We start from the raw sequence: 20545 nt of genomic DNA, 5'->3' as shown, positions 1-20545 counted from the left end.
CTAAGGATGGCAAATGATCAATCAAACTATCAACCTTAAGCCTAGACACAATTCTAAGCAAGCTCTATGTCTAGATGAATGCTCATTTGCTAACATATCTCAAACATCAAATGTCTTTGGTTGAATAATATGAAAGCAATCATTACTAACAAGTCTATTAGCTATCTTAGCACCTTTAACAACAAATGTCTTTGGCAAAGTATACTAAAAGCCCAGGAGAGTTGTCTCGGGCATTTCATCGAACACCTTTCGGGTGAGAAATGCCTAAGGATCAACAACTGAGTGGCCAACTCAGAAGATGCATTATGATTACTCTACTAGCAAGGAAATATGAATGATCTACACTAAAACATCCTAGCTCTAACCTAATCACCCTTAATCTCCCTAACCCATGAATTCCAAAGGTGATTACTCACTAATCTCCATGATTCCTCTTAAACCCATATTGGATTTCAGATTAATCATGTAAAGAAATAGATAAGAAATCAACACAAGAACATAACAAATCAAAACCCAAGAGATGAACTTCTCAAGAGAGTTCTTGTGTATTTCTCAATAGATCAAAAGATAAAAGATAATCTGCCACTGGTGGCTTACAAAGTATTAAAACATAGGTTTTTAGAAGTGCAAAACGTGCCTTCAAATTGCAAAAAGGTCCCCGAAAAATTGTAAATTTCGGCAGCAAAATAACGCGGAGCGACTTGCAGGTGTCGCTCCAGCAAGTCGCTCCGGAGCCACTTTTAGTGTCTCCGACAGCACAAACGCGAGTGACCTTGGTGTGTCACTCCAGCAGGTCGCTCTGAACATCGGGAGCGACTTCAGCACGTCGCTCTGGAAGGTCGCTCCAGGGTCAAATATGTGTGTCTCCGGATGTGAAAACGCGAGCGACTTCGTGCAGTCGCTCTGGATGAGTTGCTCCGGGATGTGGTGCACAGCGACCTCATGTAGTCGCTCCGAGAAGTCGCTCCAGGCAGTGCTCGTCCAAAGACCACTCTAATCACCTCCTTTGAGCTCCAAATGCACCCAAATGTCTCCAGAAACTCCATGTGGTACTCAAATACCTGATAGAGACATATGTATGCAAAATGCAACCTAAACATGTCTAAATCCTAATCTATATGATGAAAATGTTTATGAATGAATGGATAAAACAATGTAAATATGCAAGATATCAATACTAAGTAACAAGTTAAGTAGCTAAAAATAAAAATATACTTGTTATTTGACTTGTACTTATGAGTAATAAAATCCGTTTATTTGTTACTCGACTTGATTGTAGCAAGTACTTGTTTTTTTAAACCGAACCGAGTCAAAGTAGTAAATATAAGCCGAGTATCAAGTAACAGTGCCCATGCCTAATATTTGGTGCACTTGATATAGAAAGAATAAATATATCATACGTAATCTATCCATGAAACCAGTAGACAAAGAATGTTTTTAAGAAAAACCACATTGAATTAAAAGCTAATGAATGTACTTTAATTTGAAATATCAACCATCTATTTTACAAAAAGAAATATCAACCATCCATTTGTTGAGGCGCTGTTTGCGTCTACGCATAAACTTACTAATTTGGGAGATTTCGTTTTTGACCATTGCCACTAATTAGACCATATATTTATTCAGTGATGAGTTTATATAATTGACCTTTAATCGTTCGTAATATTAGTCAGAAAATTTGAATAGTAGATTTGAAATGATTTTTCATAGTATATTTTGTTTTGTTTTGAACTCTTAGTATTATGTTCTTGGTTACACAATATTTCGAAATTCAAATAAATAAATAAATCGAAATTCAAACTTATCAAAACCATATAATATTTGAACTTATAGTATTTAATCTATAACAAAACTAGACCATAGTGAAAGAAAAACTATACCATAGTGTGTAGCATCAATATAAATTTAATCTATAAAAGTAATATCTAATATTCGGTTTGCGTACAGTTTTAGCATTATAGAGCTGAAATTATACAAAAGCCATGCATGTAGATTTCCATTTAATTCGTGCTAAATTGCTAATTTACATAAGAACGAAAATAAATTGTGGTAGTAGCGGAAGTCTGGTTGCAGACAAGAGAGATGGATTGTGCCCACTTGTCTTTTATTTTTCTAATTTTTTCAAATAAGTTGCAAACACTAATCTTCTAGTTTACCGGTAAATATATACTTATTAGCTAGCTAAGAGTTTTATTTATGAAATATGAATTTTCATAGTTACAAGAATACATTTTGACTTTTGGAGTCGCAACATACTATAGTCATAAACCGAACAATTTAAGACAACACACACAGAGTAGTCTGTTTATTGGCCAGAATGATGCTAATAGGAGACCTGAAAGCATCTTTATAGCATTTCATGGAGACGTGGGTTTATAGTATAGTCGACTGACGTTATCCTATTACCAACCACTTTGTAATAGGCTTCAATGTTTTTTGTATTATAACTTGTAAGTACAAGGTTCGTATCTAGTATAAGGAAGAAACCCTAAAACAAGAACCGGTCACCCTTTGTCAAGGAGAATTTTCGGTTATTCTGCTAAAACAAGAGAAAATGTGTCAGAAGCTTTGTGTGATAATATGCTCCACCAAACTAAGGTTAAAGAAAAAAGAGACTTTGATGAAGTACATATAGTTTATAAAGATTCATTTGAGACTATGATTTAGCAAGGTAATGTATATATTAAGAAAGAAACAAACTTTTTAATAACCAATTACTAACCGGAAGTACATGTAGTTTATAAAGATTCATTTGAGACTATGATTTAGCAAGGTAATGTATATATTAAGAAAGAAACAAACTCTTTAATAACCAATTACTAACCGGCTGACAAACTTATCAACTAAAATTTCGCTAATGATATTGTCAAATGCAGAATAATTATTAGATAAAAGTAAGAGAACCCACCATCCTTTTATGAAAATGACATTCAGAAGTCATCAGACCAACTGAATAAATTGGGTACATGAGAAAGCTTTAGAGTAAGACAAAACATTTCTTGGGTCTCAGTGTGATGTCCTCATTAAAATCCCTTCGTTCACTCGTCTTGTTCGCTTGTTGGCTCTGGCGTGCTTTGTAACTTACTTCGGTGGCTATAAAATATCAATAGGTGCTAAAATACAGACCCTCAACTTTTGTTTTCTTCGTTTTCATGTGGAACAACCGAACAAGTAAACATACATTTCTTAATTACTACCATCGGGTGGAGGAGAAATTAAATAAAAATAGTAACATAGAAAAAAACGAATCTAAAAATAGAAAGAATGCTACCAAGTAGAGATGTCTCTATACTTTGCCACTCATCCAATCCTTTAGGGAATAATCTTCTCTTTAGCCAAGATTCTCGCTTCTCTATCATTAACGTATCTGTTTTATTTCATATGCTCTCTTTTTCTTCTTTTTCAATTATGTGAACAATCTTATTATTCTTGATAAACTTCCAGCTCATCATCTCTTATTTTGGACCTTACTGAAAAATAAAAATTATACATAAATTCAAACGAAGATATTCTGATTATATTTATTGTTGTAGGTTATTTTCATCTTGTTTCAATAATTATAGAAATGGAATAAGTAAATTATTGGCTGTTATAAAACGTGATCATACGAATCTAATTGCTCCTGGTCACTAGTTTAAAGCACGAATTTCAGCTTTTAATGAGAAAAGAAATAAAAATCAATTTAATCCTAGATTTGAATGATGGAAACCGGCTACTTTTTCATATCTTTAACCTATGTTTACCATTATCAACGTAGTTTTTAATATTCATTTTTATCATCTCAATGAGTCGATACATAAATACAAATGCTATATTAATTTCTATGAGTTCTTAATTCAAAATTAATTGGTAAAAATGAACACATTGTCAAATTAATTGGTATAATTTCTATGAAATTATATGTTACTATGGTTTACATTTTTATGTATGGTTCTTAATAACACATTGTCAATGTTTTTTTTGTCATCTTAATCTTGATTTCGTTTCAATATTTTTTAAGGTTCATGAGTTTTGAAATCAAAACTGATTGCTATATATTAAATATATTTGTTATTCTAGATTTTATTATACTTGTATGTTAACACTCGAAATTACATAGTTTTAGTGCACAGTAATCTCGGAACTAAATTAGATAATGGCATACATTTGTGACTTCGAGAGAACCCTTTTCTATATCATTTGACACCACTATATGTTGACGGTAAGTTTATAATTTTTTTCAACAAAAAAATCTCATGTGTTCAGAAGTCCAACAACATCAATTTCGAATGCTTTCATGAATACCAGAGATCGTCTATGAGTAGCATTCTGATAATTTCGTCTTAATGTATCACCATTTCTTGTTTTTTTTTTTAAAACTATATGGTAATAATTAGTTCAAACAAGATATCTAATCACACAAATAGCATATCCAATGGGAAATCAGAATGAACGACGTGTCATCTCAGTTGAAAATATGACGATGGATGCATGAGGGGTAACCTCGTGGGAGTGGGACGGTACACAAAAGCTCACACGTAAGCATAATGACCACCAATAGAAAACCATAGCCACATAATCTTTTCCGGAAAGTCAATAAAATATTTATAAATTATTATATGAGCATCATGTTGTGTGTGATTTATAGTGTTCCAACCAGAAAGTGGAATTCTTGTAGGTTTGACTTCTTCCAACCACAGAAGAACACCAAAATAGTGATTTCATCGTGGGCCGAAAAGTAACAAAAGCAGGCCCATATGTAAATGGGCTATCTATCTTAGTGGCGCGAAACACAGTAAATTTTTTACCAAAGGTGTCAGATGGAGGCAAAACCACCCGTCAAATCCTTGGCGGGAAAATCAACGAAAAACCTCCCAACATTTTTATTTATTCATTTTTCTCTTTCAAAGGGAGCCTCCACTAATCATCATCTCTCCTTCCATCTTGTATCGAGCTAGGGTTGGATCTGCGAATCGAAAAGAAAAAGAAATGGATGTTGTTGAGAATCGGAAGACGATCGTTGCGAAGAAGCGGAAGAGAGAACCGGCCGCGATTGAGAATCTAAGCCCGGAGGAGAAAGACGCTCAGATCCAATCGTTGAGGCTGGAGATGGAAGGCCTCTTCGCTTATTTCAGGCAAACGATTGTTCAGACTCAGACGCCAGATCTGACCGATTGTTCATCCTCTTCTGTGAATTCATCGGTGGCGTTGTTGATGGAGGAGACGAGCTTGCCCTTGTCGAAGCTCGTGGATGAGATTTTCTCGAAGCTGAAAGAGAAGATCGGAAGCGTTACGATGGCTTCCGTGAAGACGGCTGTCGTCTCCGTCGGGCAGAGAGTTAGTTACGGCGTGCCTAACGCAGACGCTGATGTATTGGAAGATGAGAATGAGTCTTGTCTCTGGTGCTGGGAGGTAGTTACTACTTTTATCTTTTTGTTTCTTCTTCAATTAGTAGTTTTGGGGATTTTATTAATGATTTTGATTATGAACAGACGAGAGACCTGAAGATGATGCCTAAATCGGTTCGTGGATTGCTCAAAGTTAGACGGACTTGTCGGAAGAAGATTCATGAGAGGATTACTGCTGTTTCTGGTAAAATTGATGATTTATTTACTCTCTATTGATTGTTTTATATGATGTGGAAGGCTTATTGGTTGTGTTTTTTTGTATTTACACAGCAATGTTAGATGTGTTACAAAGAGGAGAAACTGACAAGTCGTTTAGATTTGATCTGAACAAAGCTGCTGAGAAGCTTGGGAAAGTACTGAGTGAAGTGGATATTCGATCGTTCATGGATAATATGTTGCAGAAGAATAGTACTGAGATGTATGCTTTTTTAAGTTGTTACTTCTTTGTTTATGTTTTTTTCTTTCTTCTTGCTTAGTTGTTGTTTTGGTTGTTAAAGGGCTGAGAAAGATGCGAAGCGGGAAGAGAAACTGCTTCTTAAACAATTGGAGAAAACTAAATGTGAAGCTGAGAAGGAAAAGAAGAGGATGGAACGTCAAATGCTTAAAGAAAAATTGCAACTTGTAAGGATATGATCTAGTGCTGTATATTCTCTGGATTTGCTATTTTATTTTGAAATCTGATCATTTTGTCTATTGTTTTCAGGAAAAGGAGCAGAAGCTGCTACAGAAGGCACTTAATGACGATAAAGAAAAGGAAGAGGCCGAGTCAAGAAAACGTATTAAGAAACAGCAAGATGAGTCAGAGAAGGAGCAGAAGCGTAGAGAGAAGGAACAAGCGGAGCTAAAGAAGCAGCTTGGGGTACAGAAACAGGCTTCTATCATGGAGAGGTTCCTTAAAAGAAGCAAAGACACTTCATCCACCCAACCCAAACTTCCTTCCGGTGAAGTAACTGCTCAGAGTCCGTCATGTGCAAAACCTGAGGATGAAAGTAGAACAGTTATTCAGGCCATTGACAATGCCTTTGCAACAACTTGTGAAGCTTCAGTTGATGATATTCGCAGGTATGGCAGTTGTTTTCATTGGTGGTTGATCTGCAAAGTATCGTTTTGGGTATTGTGGTCTGAGTTGTGTTTCTTTGTAGGGAACATTTTGCTTCCTGGCGTCGGCTGGGTCATTCGAGAATACATTGGGGGATGCGTAGGAAGCCAAAGAGTGAACTGTTTCCTAAACTAAAACTATCTACAAATAATGGAGGTGAACCTAACATGGAGAAGCAAGGAGATGGATGTGAAGAGAAACATTTAGGTGATGTATCTTGCATTAGGCAGAGCGAGTCTTCGTCATCTGATCGTAAGAAGTCCAGAAGAGCCATGAAGTTGTTACAATTTGATAAAAGCTTCAGACCTGGCTTTTATGGTATTTGGCCAACCCAAAGGTTAGTACTTATTTTGAATTTTAAAAAATATTAGGCAGTAAGTAAGCAAAGCATATTAGATCATTTGTTAGTTTTTAGTCAGCTAGAAACATGTGAAATCTTGTCTAACTCCAAGCTTTTAGCTTCTCCATGAGTTTGTTTGTTACTGCTTTTGCATAGTTGGCAGCTGTCTGTGTGACTACCTCTTCTCCATGCTGTTTATTAAAGCATGGTAAAGAATGTCCGAAGACATTGTAGTTCTTGTTTAAGTGAACGAATCTTCGTCTATTTTGGATATGTGGTTACTACCATTCTCTACTTTCATTTGGATTAAACAATCATCATAGCTAATTTTAATGTAGTGATTGCATTAGTGATCCTGCTAGAGTTGCAACAATAATTACACTATTCTGATATACAAATATTCACTCTCTAAATTTTCTTACAAGTACTGATGGTTCTTCTGTTGAACATTGACAGTCAAGTTGTAGGGCCACGTCGTCCTCTGAAAAAGGATCCGGAATTGGATTATGAAGTTGATAGCGATGAAGAATGGGAAGAGGTAATTTAATTTACTTTAACACTCTCCTTTGGGAAATTATTATGCTGTTACAACCCAAGAACTGGATAAGAGATCACTGGTTAATAAGGTGTTTTTGCTTTTGTATAAAGGAACAAGCTGGTGAAAGCCTTTCAGATTGTGAGAACGATGAAGAGGAATCTTTGGAAGAAGGATGTTCAAAGGCTGATGATGAAGAAGATGATAGTGAAGATGACTTTATGGTGCCTGATGGGTATCTCTCAGAAGATGAGGTATCACATGCATTTTTAACTAACTCTTCATAAATTCTTCTACCGAATGGTTTTGCTTAGGTGAAAAAAGTTTCTTAATGTAAACTCTTGTGATCGTTTGGTTCAGGGGGTTCAAGTGGACAGAATGGATCTTGATCCGTCTGAACAGGATGCAAGTTCATCTCCATCTAAGCAAACAGATCAAGAGAGTCAAGAGTTTCGTGCATTACTACATCAACAAAAACAAGTGCAAAGTTTGACTGACCACGCTCTTGCGAAAACGCAGCCACTGATTATATGTAACCTAACGCATGAGAAGGTCTCTCTTTTAGCCTCTAAAGATCTAGAGGGGACACAAAAATTGGAACAGATATGTCTGCGAGCTCTGGTGGTGCGTGCATTCCCTTGCTCATCGTCTCTCATTGAGATATCGATCAGTGACATACAAGATGAGGATCAAGAAGCAGCGGCCAAGTCATCTTGTAGTCAGAGCACTCCTCCATCAGCTTCAAAATCAAGATCCATACCAGACTCAGATTTACCAACAATTGTGAGTAGATTTTTCTCCAAATAAATAACATTTTTTCATTATATATTTTAGATAGCTCTAACAAGAAATTGGCGTGACAGGTATCAACAATTCAATCATGTTCTCAAGGAATCAACAAAGTGGTTGAAACATTGCAGCAGAAGTTTCCTGATGTTCCAAAGACCAAACTAAGACAAAAAGTGCGCGAGATATCAGATTTCGAGGATAGCCGTTGGCAGGTTAGTTCTTACATGATGATACTTTGATTGATCTGCTCTGAGTGAGACAGAATTGCTTATCCTTTGTTCTAATGAACAGATAAAGAAAGAAGTATTGACAAAGCTTGGACTATCACCATCACCAGATAAAGGCGTTAAGAGGCCGAAAATGATATCCACATTCTTCTCGAAGCGGTGTTTACCTCCTTCCACAAACCCACCACCACCCGCTGTTGAAGAACCAGCAAGATTGGATAATGAGAATGATGCTTAAGTCTCTCTTTACAGTTTCCATCTTTCTTTTTTCGGATTACATCCCTCAAAACTCTTTTTCGGCTTCTTGTGGGTTCTGATTGTATGATCGGGCAAAGCGTTTCAGATGAGGGAATGAATGATAATCGGTTAAGAAGTAACCTGAGATGTGTTTTGTTCAGGTTACAAGTCTATGCATAGCCTTTACAACTATAAAATCTTATGTATTTGTTTTCATTACAGTATCCTTTTTGTTCATTACAACGTTTTGTATACTATCTTTAAGTAACAAAAAACAATATATGGGACCGTGTAAAGTACTATTTTCAAACAGTAATCAAATACCATATCTAGCAGTATAATCGTATCGCATAGAAAACCCAACAAGGCCAATTTTACAACCAAACAAAATAAACTGAAATTCATTATGATTTTTATTTCATGTATATATATTAAAAATTTATTGAATGCAAAAAATAGTATACTAAGCGAAATAGTTTTTAATAAATAATTATTTTTAATACTTTTTAGCTTGATCTTTTATATGAAAACCAAATTCAACTTCAAACCATACTGATTTTTTTCTTTTGTTTTTTTTTGATAAAGAGGTACCGAAGTAATGAAGTAAAATTCTGAAATCAGGAAAGGGTGTCTTCAAACCAATTCTGAAACTTAGCCATCTCCTTAGAAGGCAAAGCAGCCAAGACATAAACACCTTTACTATCTCCATCAATGTCTGGAAACAGCAAAACTATGTCTTTCCGATGATACACAACGGGACAGCAATACTTAGGCTTTCCCCATGGATACTCAACCTCCGCAAAACCTAGTTTCCACCAAGAAGAAACCAAAACCTCCCCATGTGGGAACCCTTTGTACATCTCTCCCCAATCTATAGCTGATCTCGCGTATTCATCTGTGATCTGATTCGCACCTTCTCCCACCATTTCCACTATCCTCCCAAACGGCTCTTCGAGCAATGCCTTTCGTTTAGCCTTCGCGTACGCGGTTAAAACCGCGTTTCCAGTGTACGAAGAGGGGAGCTGAGGATTCAGCCTCCCTCTGATGTCCACCGCGTAAAGAATCGTTGATTCTTTTTCAAGATCCTCTTCTTTTACATAAGAGAGTGCCTTGCACCTCCAAACCAAAGCGGTTACGACGTTGAAACCGGTCGCACGAACACAACCAGTACTACTGATACTCTCTGAGGCCTTCTCCTTCAGTCTCAGGATTTGTTGAGATGATAGCTTGAAGATGTTGAAGTCTAAGTGCTCTGAAGTGGCTTCGAAGACGGTTGTTGTTGTCTCGGAGTCTTGGATCTTGACAAGCTCGTGGTGTGGGAATGTGACACGTGGTGGAGAACGAGCTTTGAGAAGAGTACGGTCGTTGCATGGAGGGGTTGACAAGGGCTTCTCGCTTAGAAGGGAGGCTAAGTTGTCGAGAAATGTTTTGAAACTAAGTCCGTCGAACGTTGTATGGTTTGTTGAGATTCCTATTGCAAATCCACCGCACTTGAATGATGTCACCTGCCCATATTTTTAACTTTTTAAGTACGTATACATATTGATCTCCATTACTTGGATCAAACTATAGAATATTTCACTTGTCATGAACACATACTACATCACTAATGATGTCCATTAATTTAGACTGATTTATGTTCGGTTGTCAATAAAGGAGCAACCAAGAAAAACCAGCATTTTAATTCTTTACGCGGTACAAGTAGATTAATGTGGCAATCATTTATTAATTATTTAAAAAGTTTTATTAATGCTAGCAAGTACTAGCAACTAAAATAAATTGACATTACGAAAAACTTTAATATATCTGTACTTTGATAACTTTATACTAATTGTTAACTAGATTCCCACCCACAATTTTAAATAAGGTAAAAACAATATTTATGTCAGTATTGTTGTACATTGGAAGTTTTCAAACCTTTTTGGCATGTTATTTGTCTGCAGGCAAAACTGGAACATTACATTCCGAGTAAATATATATGTCATGTTTACATGTTTCGTTATACTTGATATATACATATTTGTTAAGGATTGAGTAGGGTGGGTTGATTTACTTAAATTAAAGATCTCCTAGGGGTTTTTCTTTTCCTTCAGGTTTTCGATTTATCCGTTTAGCTACCCAATGCACATGATTAGTCTTTTGAGTATTGTTTACTCCTAAATATTTTACTAGCGTTTGTGGTTTATTACAAATGATTAGAGGAAATCCTTAATTACCTAAATTATGTATTTCATTACAGATTTTAATTAAATTAATAAACTAAAAAGAATCCGATACTTTGATACTATTTATTTGTAACTTACTAATTTTGCCTGCCTATTGGCTTGTTAAAAACATGTTGACTGAAAGATACTATGAACTGTATTACCGGTCATGAAATTTAATAACCGGAAGATCGGTGAAGCAAATCTTAAATTAATTTTTGAAACGTGTGGAATAGTAAAAAAGTTGCTAGTTTATTTGTCTACGTACGTTGGAAAATCAAAATCGTATTCGAATCGAAACCTATATCAACATAGTCAAACAGTTACCATTGTCTATTGCTTAATTACATATGTAAAATGAACGTACGTGCTCCTTTATTTGACAAGAAAAAAACGTGAATATGAATCTTCTTGGTTTTGAGTCTTCCGTAAATTTGATCAAATTTAATCGTAGGTGGCAACTTCGATATCTTGCCTAACATTTTATCAAAAAATTTAAAATTTGTGTTTTTATCCTTATATTCCCTTGAACTATATGTCAAGGTTTTAGTCTATCAGCTCGCACGATGATGCTGCTATTTCTCTTCTAACCGTTTAATTCTAGCAATGAAGAATTTTGTGAACAAAAAAGAAAATCTTCTTGGTTTGTTCTAAAATATACAAATTTTATTTGCTTGGATCTTTTGTTGTTTTTCTCAATATCCTGAGAAACTTTATTCGTGTGTTTTATTATACGATGTACACTCAAAACTGTTAAAAATAATATTTTGAGGATATTACTCCACAAAAAAAAAGGAATTAATTACGTGGAAAAGTGTAGGTTTAGGACTGAATAATAGGAAGCAATTTGTTGGTTACCTGAAAAGCAAACAGTGGTTGGTCATCTTTAGGCACACTTTGAAGCTGACTTGTAACCAATTTAGCAAAAGCTGGATTTGGATAAACCAAATCTCCAAGCTCCTCCAAAGTGTACTCACTCGCTGCCGTTACAAACCCAGCTCCTGCACCGTTACAGTCAACATCAAGCCGAACAGAGCTAGGGTTCACCCGAAGTCTCCCTGCCAAAAACTCGTAAACGTCCATTGCTCTCACCAACGCCTTTCTCAGCATCTCCGACACAATCTCCGGAGGAAAATCTTCGTTTGGTCGGAAGAAATGAACCGTTTGGACATCAAAGTTGAGAACTTGGTCGACATTTGACAAAAACATAGATTTTCTCTCATGAGTTAAGGTTTCTTGAGATGGGAAAATGAGTGATGCTTCTTTGATCGTCACTTTGAGATCTTGAAGAAGCAATGATGAAGATTCTTGGTACGAAGTAGCCATCTCTCTCTCTCGTTTATTTGTGTTTTGAGTGGAGTTTGTGATTTAGGGTTGAAGCTTAATCTTTATTATATAGACTAACACATGGTGATAGATGGTTATTAGCGTGTAAATTATAGTATGAGATTATCCATGGTTAGTAATATGGATCCCACAATAAATGTAGCATAAGTTTTGAAACGGAGTTGCATGGAAAAATCAACTGGGCGTCGCTTTAGTCCAGAGTCACATGGAAGCGTTTATCGTTTCTTTAAAAGCAAAAAATTGTCACTGTTGTTGCTTTTTTTGTGTTGTGTTTATTGATTTGGGAGTAGTGATGGGCTTGATTTGGTGGGTGTGAGGTAGACTTGGTGATTTATTAAAGATTTGATAGGAGGAGTTTGAGATGTCGGCCTTAACTACATATAAGTCATGTAATCAGCCTTTTACGAGTCAATTCAATTTATATGTGCCAATCTTTTTACTTCTCCATTTGGAGTTTATGGAATAATAAGATGTTTGTCAACATTAATTATCAAAAAGTCAATATTTAATTTGCAGTATTTTTTATCAACAATTTGCGGTATCTAATTAAGGTTATTCGTTACAACAGTAGACAAAAAAAAACTACGGTTATGATCTACAATTTTGTTGGTTAACTTTTTCATACAGATGATTTTATCTTTACTTTGTTTACTTTAGATGTTTTTAATTTAAGGTTTAAGTATTGGTTTTTGATAGAGAGAAATTTTCTCTTTCGTTGCTCTTCTTTCGTACTCTCAGCTAATCTGACAATCCTAAGTAAAATAAGATAAATAGTATTTTTTTAGAGACGGTAGTGCGCTTCTTATCACTAAATAAAAAAAAACTTGGTTGAACGTAAGAATAGTCAAGTGTGAATATGTGATAATGGTCGAGCGTGAGAAAGAGGAGAAGTTGTTATGTTGGTTTTGGACAGAAAACACTGAAGTTTTCATTCAAGAGGCGTATCTAGTTTGCTTTTGCAAAGACGCGATGTAGATACATACATGAGTGAATACATAGTTTCTCGGCAGAGCAAAGCTTGACGATGGTCAAGATCATTGTTTTCAGCAATGCATATGGTTCGTAAACCGGCTTTGGACGTATGCAGACTGTGTTTTTTTACATGTGGTCTCACCCTTTTGTTGTACATTTTCTTTGTACTACCTTGGAGTTTTGATTTTATTACAAGAAGAAACGCCAAAATTTTGATTTGTACAAGAAAAGATCCTAAAATTTTAGTTGTCCACATGGTCTAAATGTGTCCTGCATGTGGAGAGACACGATGAGTCACTGTTCTTTAAATGGGCTTAAAGTTATATTGTAACCTCTTTCTGGGCCGATCTCTTTTAAGCACCAGTTGTAATGCCCACTAAGCTATAAATGAAACATGGTCGACGAAGAACAAAAAAAAGTTAACAGAGAGGAAATAAAATGTCGGTATAAACTTGAAGTGATATTATTATATCATCAGAGCTTCGTCGAGTCTTCGTTCTTCGTTTCTGGTTTTGCTCTCATTTGGCTTCAGAGAAGAAACACAACACTGGTAAGCCCTTTTTCTCTCTCTCTCCTTGGCATCATTCACAGTTCCTTTAATCTCTATCTCTCTCCCGCGCCGCGCTTCTGGGGGAACGAACCTTCGCGAAAATCAGAATCATAAAGTTTCAATCTAATCTAACCCTTTCTCCAGCTTCCAGATTTGGGTTTCGTGCTTCTAATTTCTCGAAAGAATCATGTCGAGGAACGTTGTCTCTGACGAAGAAGGTACCTACTCTCAAAATCCCCTTTCCCCTCAAACCCTAATTTCTCCTCTCTGTACGGCTTAGGGTTTCTTCTGCTTATTCTAAAGATTTGATTTTTATTTCCTCCGCGGCGCAGACGATCACGAGCTCGAGGATGAGGACGGAGAGCCAGTTCATGCAGATCCTGTCGGTAATGCTGACAACGATGATGATGATGAGGAGGACGAAGAGGGTAATAAAGTTTTGTCCTTTATTTTTCGGGTTCTCCAAGTGACAATGCCTGTTCTTTCTTCTTAGGGTCTGTTTTCATTACACAAGTGCATGCAGTTCATTTGTCTTGAAAGTCAGATTTATTTGTAACTGTTCTTCTTCTTTGATGTTTTATCTGCTGCTGGAACTCATTCAACCACTAAGTGTCTTTATATCTTCTCTGTCTCTAGTGGATGCTTGGTTTGTCACGTGCCCTTGTCAAGTTCCTTTTAGGCTATGCATTATTAAGCTATGAGTTTCACTTTTTTTTTACACTTTGGGCTTGAGTCACTGGTGTTTTTTCTACTCTGTTGGTGTGATAATCGTTTCCCTTTCTTGTAGGTGAGGATGAATATGAGAACGATGGGTTCATAGTGGGTGATGAAGAAGAGGAAGAAGAGGAGGAAGATGACGAAGAAGAAGAAAAGAAAAATAGCGATGAGGAGAGGCAGAAAAAGAAGAAGAAACGAAGGAAAATGTATATATTTCTTTCCCTATTGAATATCATCCTTTCATATTCGTAACTTGGAATAAGCTAATGTTAATCTAGAATTATCAGTAGTGCTTATTTATGTTGTGTTAAACTTTTCACATATGGTGATTTGATAGGGACGAAGATCTTGATGAAGATGACTATCTGCTTCTCCAAGATAACGATGTCAAATTCCAAAAGGTCTGTTATTACTTTATATATCAAGATTATGTACACACACACTTAACAATATATAAATATTGATTTTTCTTCTTCTGAATCATGACAGAGGAAGTTTAAGAGGTTGAAGAAAGCTCAAAGGGAAAGGGAAGGTGGCCAGGGGGGATCATCTGATGATGAGTTTGACAGGAGTGGTGGAGCTGGAAGAAGCGCCGAGGACAAGATCAAAGACAATCTCTTTGATGATGTTGATGGTATACTTCTCTTTAGTTTCTGTGATACTTGTATTTGGAACTGTTGGCGCATATATGTAATTTTGTACTCTTGTCTTGTAGATTTGCCTGATGATGTAGGCGATGAGGAGGAATTAGCGGTGGAAGAAGATGTAGTTGGTAGCGAGGATGAAATGGCTGATTTCATCGTAGATGAAGATGGGAATGGTCAGCCTAGGAGGTACATACTTTTATGTTCTTATATGTGTCTTATGTCACGTTTATTTTTCTCTGATTCTATCTACTCAACTAATTTTTTCAGGGGAGACAATAGGAAAAAGAGATATAGGCAAGGATCAGATATGAGTGCTATACATGACGCTAACGAAATATTTGGTGATGTCGGAGAGTTATTGTCACTTCGTAAAAAGGGTTTGGCATCTAGTGAAAGGATGGAAAGAAGGCTCGAAGATGAGTTTGAGCCAACTATTCTTTCTGAAAAGTACATGACAGGGAAAGATGATGAAATCCGCCAAGTTGATATTCCCGAGAGGATGCAGGTACGTTCTCTCTCTATGTGTGTGCCTATGCTCTAAGTTTGTTTGGTCGTCATGGTTGGGTGTAAAGATATCTTGTAACCTTTGCAGATATCTGAAGATAGCACTGGAAGCCCTCCTGTTGATGAACTTAGCATTGAGGAAGAGAGCAATTGGATATATGGACAGCTTACTTCGATGCTAAAAGATCCTGATGGACTTTATGTTTTAGGAGGACAAGGTTTCTCGGTCAGCAAGGATGATATTGCAAAATTTTTGGAGCTTCATCATGTGCAGAAACTAGAGGTCTTTGGATTCATTCCGTAGTTGGATTTTCGTTGAATCGCTCTTGGATTACTATGCTAAAAAGTTTTATTGTCTCATCCAGATACCATTTATAGCCATGTACCGAAAAGAGCAATGCCGGAGCTTGTTGGACTCTTCTGATATTAGTGACCTCAATACAGAGAAGAAACCTGAGGCCAAATGGCATAAGGTAAGCAGTTTTACTGGATAAACAACAAATACTCATCTTAATATAGTGTCTGCGGAAATTACTGGATTTAATTTAATAATAATATGCCAATGTAGGTCCTCTGGATGATTCAGGACTTGGATAAGAAGTGGCTCCTTCTTCGAAAAAGGAAAACGGCGTTGCATGGTTACTATACAAAGCGTTTCGAAGAAGAGTCTAGGAGGGTCTATGATGAAAATAGGCTCAACCTAAATCAGTATCTTTTTGAATCAGTCATGAAATCTCTCCAAGTTGCAGAAACAGAGAGAGAAGTTGATGATGTAGATTCCAAGTTCAACTTGCATTTTCCTGCCGGTGAAGTTGGTGTTGATGAAGGGCAGTACAAGAGGCCGAAGCGAAAATCACAATATAGCGTCTGCAGCAAAGCAGGGCTCTGGGAGGTTGCAAACAAATTTGGGTATAGCGCGGAGCAGTTGGGACTTGCATTGTCCCTAGAAAAACTGGTCAGTGTTCTCTTATACTGTTTCCTCCGCATGCTTCTTTGGAATGACAATTCTGATGCTACTTGAGTTGCAGGTTGATGAGCTTGAGGATGCAAAGGAAACACCAGAGGAGATGGCAATGAACTTTATGTGCGCAATGTTTGAAAATTCTCAAGCTGTTCTTAAGGGTGCACGGCATATGGTACGTTCCGCAACGAAGTTTATATTATAAGAACTTCTCCGATTACCAATGCTGAGATACTTCTTATTTTCCTTTTTCAGGCTGCTGTTGAGATAAGTTGCGAGCCATCAGTCAAAAAGTATGTCCGTGGCATTTATCTGGAGAATGCAGTAGTCTCAACGAGTCCAACAGCAGAGGGGAATGGAATAATAGACTCTTACCATCAGTTTACTGGGGTTAAATGGTTACGTGAAAAGCCATTGAGCAAGTTTGAGGGTGCGCAGTGGCTTCTCATTCAAAAGGCAGAAGAGGAGAAACTTCTTCAAGTAACCTTCAAGCTGCCTGAGAATTACATGAACAGGCTGGTTAGCGACTGCTATGAACACTATCTAAGTGTCGGTGTTAGTAAGTATGCTCAACTCTGGAATGAGCAAAGAAAATTGATACTGGAGGATGCACTTCATGCTTTTATTTTGCCATCAATGGAGAAAGAAGCAAGAAACTTGCTAACCAGCAGAGCGAAGAGTAGGTTGCTTTCAGAGTATGGAGAGGCTTTGTGGAATAAGGTGTCTGCAGGGCCATATCAGAAGAAAGAAATGGACATTAGCTCAGACGAGGAAGCTGCACCGAGGGTCATGGCATGTTGTTGGGGCCCTGGAAAGCCGCCAAATACATTTGTGATGCTGGATTCATCGGGAGAGGTGCTTGATGTGCTTTATGCTGGATCTCTCACACTGCGATCCCAAAATGTCAACGACCAACAACGTAAAAAGAATGACCAGGATCGTGTTTTAAAGTTTATGATGGACCACCAACCGCATGTTGTGGCTCTAGGAGCTGTCAATTTGGCTTGTACTCGTCTGAAGGATGATATTTATGAAGTAAGCGTTCTTCGTTAATTTTATGTTGGTGCTTCATTTTTCATTGCTATTTCTTTTGCATAGTAAATCATGGTCATGTTTCTCCTTGTCTTGTTATTTCAGGTCATTTTCCAGATGGTGGAAGATAAACCTAGAGATGTTGGGCAGATGGATGATTTAACCATTGTTTATGTAGACGAATCACTTCCTAGGCTATACGAAAACTCTCGAATCTCAGGCGAACAGCTACCTCAACAGTCTGGGATCGTGAAACGTGCAGTTGCTCTAGGACGCTATCTCCAGAATCCTCTAGTAATGGCAGCGACGTTATGTGGTCCAGGCCGGGAAATACTGTCTTGGAAGCTTCACCCGTTGGAGGGTTTTCTTCAGGTCGACGAGAAGTATGGGATGGTTGAACAGGTCATGGTTGACATAACAAACCAGGTTGGGATCGACATTAATTTGGCAGCTAGCCATGAGTGGCTTTTCTCTCCTCTACAGTTCATTTCTGGACTTGGACCTAGGAAAGCTGCATCCTTGCAGAGGTCGCTCGTAAGAGCTGGTTCAATATTTGTTCGCAAGGACCTTATAATGCATGGGCTTGGTAAAAAAGTTTTCGTAAACGCAGCCGGTTTCTTGCGCATCAGGAGGAGTGGGCTGGCTGCTAGCAGCAGTCAGTTTATCGATTTACTGGATGATACCAGAATACATCCGGAATCGTATGGTCTTGCACAAGAACTTGCGAAAGATATTTATGATCAGGATGTTAGAGGTGACTCCAACGATGATGAGGATGCGATAGAGATGGCAATAGAGCATGTGAGAGATCGACCAGGCTCTTTGAGAAAAGTTGTCCTCGAGGAGTATCTTGCAAGCAAGAACCGGGAGAATAAGAAAGAGACTTACAGTAATATCATGAGAGAGTTGAGCTGTGGCTTCCAGGATTGGCGGATACCTTTTAAAGATCCAACTCCAGACGAAGAGTTTTATATGAACTCTGGTGAGACTGAAGACACCATAGCTGAGGGGAGAATTGTCCAGGCCACTGTTAGGAGACTGCAGAGCGGAAGAGCCATATGTGTATTGGATTCTGGACTGACTGGGATGCTTACGAAGGAGGATTTCGCAGATGATGGGAGAGATATCGTGGAGTTGTCAGACCGGCTGAAAGAAGGCGAGATCCTTACGTGCAAGATCAAATCGATTCAGAAGGTGAGGTATCAAGTGTTCCTTATATGCAAGGAGAGTGAGATGAGGAACAACAGGCACCAGCGGAACCAGAATCTGGATCCGTATTACCACGAGGATAGAAACAGTCTCCAGATTGAAAAAGAGAAGGCTCGGAAAGAAAAGGAGCTGGTGAAGAAGCATTTCAAGTCTCGGATGATTGTCCATCCACGTTTCCAGAACATCACTGCTGATCAAGCCACCGAGGTATCTACAGGCTTTTACTCTCTTTTTGGTACATGTTAAGTTGATTCGTAGTCTTGGTCTCTGCTGCTATCTCCTTTCTAAAGATATCTGAGTTTATGTATTGGTGATATGTTCTTTCAGTATTTATCTGACAAAGAATTTGGAGAGAGCATTGTTCGTCCAAGCTCTCGAGGACTCAATTACTTGACATTGACGCTCAAGATTTACGATGGAGTCTACGCTCACAAGGAGATAGTTGAAGGTGGAAAAGAAAGCAAGGACATCACGAGCCTTCAGCGTATTGGGAAGACGCTGACAATTGGAGAAGACACCTTCGAGGATTTAGATGAGGTAATGTCTCTTTATTTTAATATAATTGTACTGCAGCTTTTTAACAACACCACCTCATAACTGCAGGTCATGGATCGGTATGTTGACCCTCTGGTCTCTCACCTCAAGACGATGCTCAACTACAGGAAGTTCCGTAAGGGGACAAAATCAGAAGTTGATGAGCTTCTCAGGATCGAGAAGAGTGAAAATCCAGCAAGGATAGTTTACTGTTTTGGGATTTCACACGAACACCCTGGTACCTTTATACTGTCCTACATAAGGAGCACCAATCCGCATCACGAGTACGTCGGTCTATACCCCAAGGGATTCAAGTTCAGGAAAAGGATGTTTGAGAGCATCGACAAGCTTGTGGCCTACTTCCAGAGGCATATTGATGACCCGTTGCAGGAAACAGTTCCATCGATCAGGTCTGTTGCTGCAATGGTGCCCATGAGAAGCCCAGCAGACCGTGGCTCTTCTGGAGGAGGTAGCTGGGGTGGTAACTCAGATCGCTCTTCCGGACCAAGACCAGGTAAAACACTTTATGGTTCGACTTGTCTGTTGGCTTATGTGTTATTAACTTTGATTCTGGCGTGTTGTGAAAATGAAAATTGTAGGGAGAGGCGGTGAGTACAGAAACGGTGGTGGACGTGGTGATGGGCATCCAAGTGGAGCGCCAAGGCCTTATGGTGGTCGTGGTAGGGGCAGAGGAAGGAGGGATAATAACAGTGAGAGAGAAGATGGAAATGGAGATTGGGGAAATAACAATACCGGAAGTGGGGATGGAGGTTGGGGAAGTAGTGGTGGTGGTGGTTGGGGAAGCGAGTCCGGCGGTAAAAAGAGTGACGGTGCAGGCGGATGGGGTAGTGAGTCTGGAGGTGGTGGTGGTGGGGGTTGGGGAAATGAGTCTGGCGGTAAAAAGAGCAGCGAGGATGGTGGTTGGGGAAAGGAGGCCAGTGGAAAAAAGAGCGGTGAAGACGGCGGTTGGGGAAATAGCGGTGGTGGTGGAGGTGGCGGTGGCGGATGGTGAAGAATCATAACAGCGGCTCTACAGTGTTGGTTAAAATTGCAAATGCTAAGATCAAATGCATAAATTACGTACGTTATTTTAAGTAGTAGCAATTAGCTTTTCCCTAAACGCCTTTTGTTTTGTTATATGCCCTCTTCTTATGTCTTAAACTCCTGTTATGTAATGACTTTTAAAAAAAAAAACTTTCGAGGAAATTGTTGCAAATAACGAATTAATATTAGAAAATGGGAATTTCGTAACTA

The 20545-nt window shown here is 38.1% G+C and overlaps 3 protein-coding genes across 3 annotated transcripts; 2 read left to right on the top strand and 1 right to left on the bottom strand.

The window, feature by feature from the left end:
* The first annotated feature begins 4862 nt into the window (after positions 1-4862).
* LOC106407368 (chromatin assembly factor 1 subunit FAS1) lies at positions 4863-8910 on the top strand. Its single transcript, XM_013848225.3, has 11 exons — positions 4863-5391; positions 5472-5571; positions 5658-5805; positions 5885-6008; positions 6091-6449; positions 6530-6823; positions 7283-7364; positions 7475-7615; positions 7722-8144; positions 8225-8362; positions 8442-8910. Exons 1-11 carry the CDS (start codon positions 4969-4971, stop codon positions 8613-8615), a joined length of 2406 nt encoding a protein of 801 aa, XP_013703679.2. The 5' UTR covers positions 4863-4968; the 3' UTR covers positions 8616-8910.
* Positions 8792-12438, bottom strand: LOC106409128 (omega-hydroxypalmitate O-feruloyl transferase-like). The gene is made up of 2 exons (XM_013849809.3): positions 11677-12438; positions 8792-10119 (listed from the first exon to the last, which is right to left on the bottom strand). The coding sequence occupies exons 1-2, from the start codon at positions 12142-12144 to the stop codon at positions 9232-9234; spliced, it is 1356 nt and encodes a 451-aa protein (XP_013705263.2). The 5' UTR covers positions 12145-12438; the 3' UTR covers positions 8792-9231.
* Positions 12439-13522: 1084 nt separating this feature from the next.
* LOC106409019 (transcription elongation factor SPT6 homolog) lies at positions 13523-20497 on the top strand. Its single transcript, XM_013849705.3, has 17 exons — positions 13523-13687; positions 13832-13905; positions 14020-14115; positions 14475-14610; positions 14742-14805; positions 14894-15038; positions 15120-15237; positions 15319-15556; positions 15644-15838; positions 15921-16028; positions 16124-16510; positions 16584-16691; positions 16772-17551; positions 17654-18964; positions 19085-19294; positions 19361-19805; positions 19891-20497. Exons 2-17 carry the CDS (start codon positions 13875-13877, stop codon positions 20301-20303), a joined length of 4785 nt encoding a protein of 1594 aa, XP_013705159.2. The 5' UTR covers positions 13523-13687; positions 13832-13874; the 3' UTR covers positions 20304-20497.
* The last annotated feature ends 48 nt before the right edge of the window (positions 20498-20545 follow it).

The sequence above is a fragment of the Brassica napus genome, chromosome A7, assembly GCF_020379485.1.
Source record: "Brassica napus cultivar Da-Ae chromosome A7, Da-Ae, whole genome shotgun sequence".
Classification (NCBI taxonomy): Eukaryota; Viridiplantae; Streptophyta; class Magnoliopsida; order Brassicales; family Brassicaceae; genus Brassica; species Brassica napus.
This window is presented reverse-complemented; position numbering and strand designations above follow the sequence as displayed.

Coding starts and splice junctions, on each gene's coding strand:
- LOC106409019 (XM_013849705.3), top strand. CDS start 13,875: ATGTCGAGGAACGTTGTCTCTGACGAAGAAG. Junction 14,116..14,474: donor TGATGAGGAGGACGAAGAGG/GTAATAAAGTTT, acceptor CCTTTCTTGTAG/GTGAGGATGAATATGAGAAC. Junction 15,557..15,643: donor ATATTCCCGAGAGGATGCAG/GTACGTTCTCTC, acceptor TAACCTTTGCAG/ATATCTGAAGATAGCACTGG.
- LOC106409128 (XM_013849809.3), bottom strand. CDS start 12,144: ATGGCTACTTCGTACCAAGAATCTTCATCATTGCTTCTTCAAGATCTC. Junction 10,120..11,676: donor AACCACTGTTTGCTTTTCAG/GTAACCAACAAA, acceptor AAATATGGGCAG/GTGACATCATTCAAGTGCGG.
- LOC106407368 (XM_013848225.3), top strand. CDS start 4,969: ATGGATGTTGTTGAGAATCGGAAGACGATCGTTGCGAAGAAGCGGAAG. Junction 5,806..5,884: donor CAGAAGAATAGTACTGAGAT/GTATGCTTTTTT, acceptor TGGTTGTTAAAG/GGCTGAGAAAGATGCGAAGC. Junction 7,616..7,721: donor GGTATCTCTCAGAAGATGAG/GTATCACATGCA, acceptor CGTTTGGTTCAG/GGGGTTCAAGTGGACAGAAT.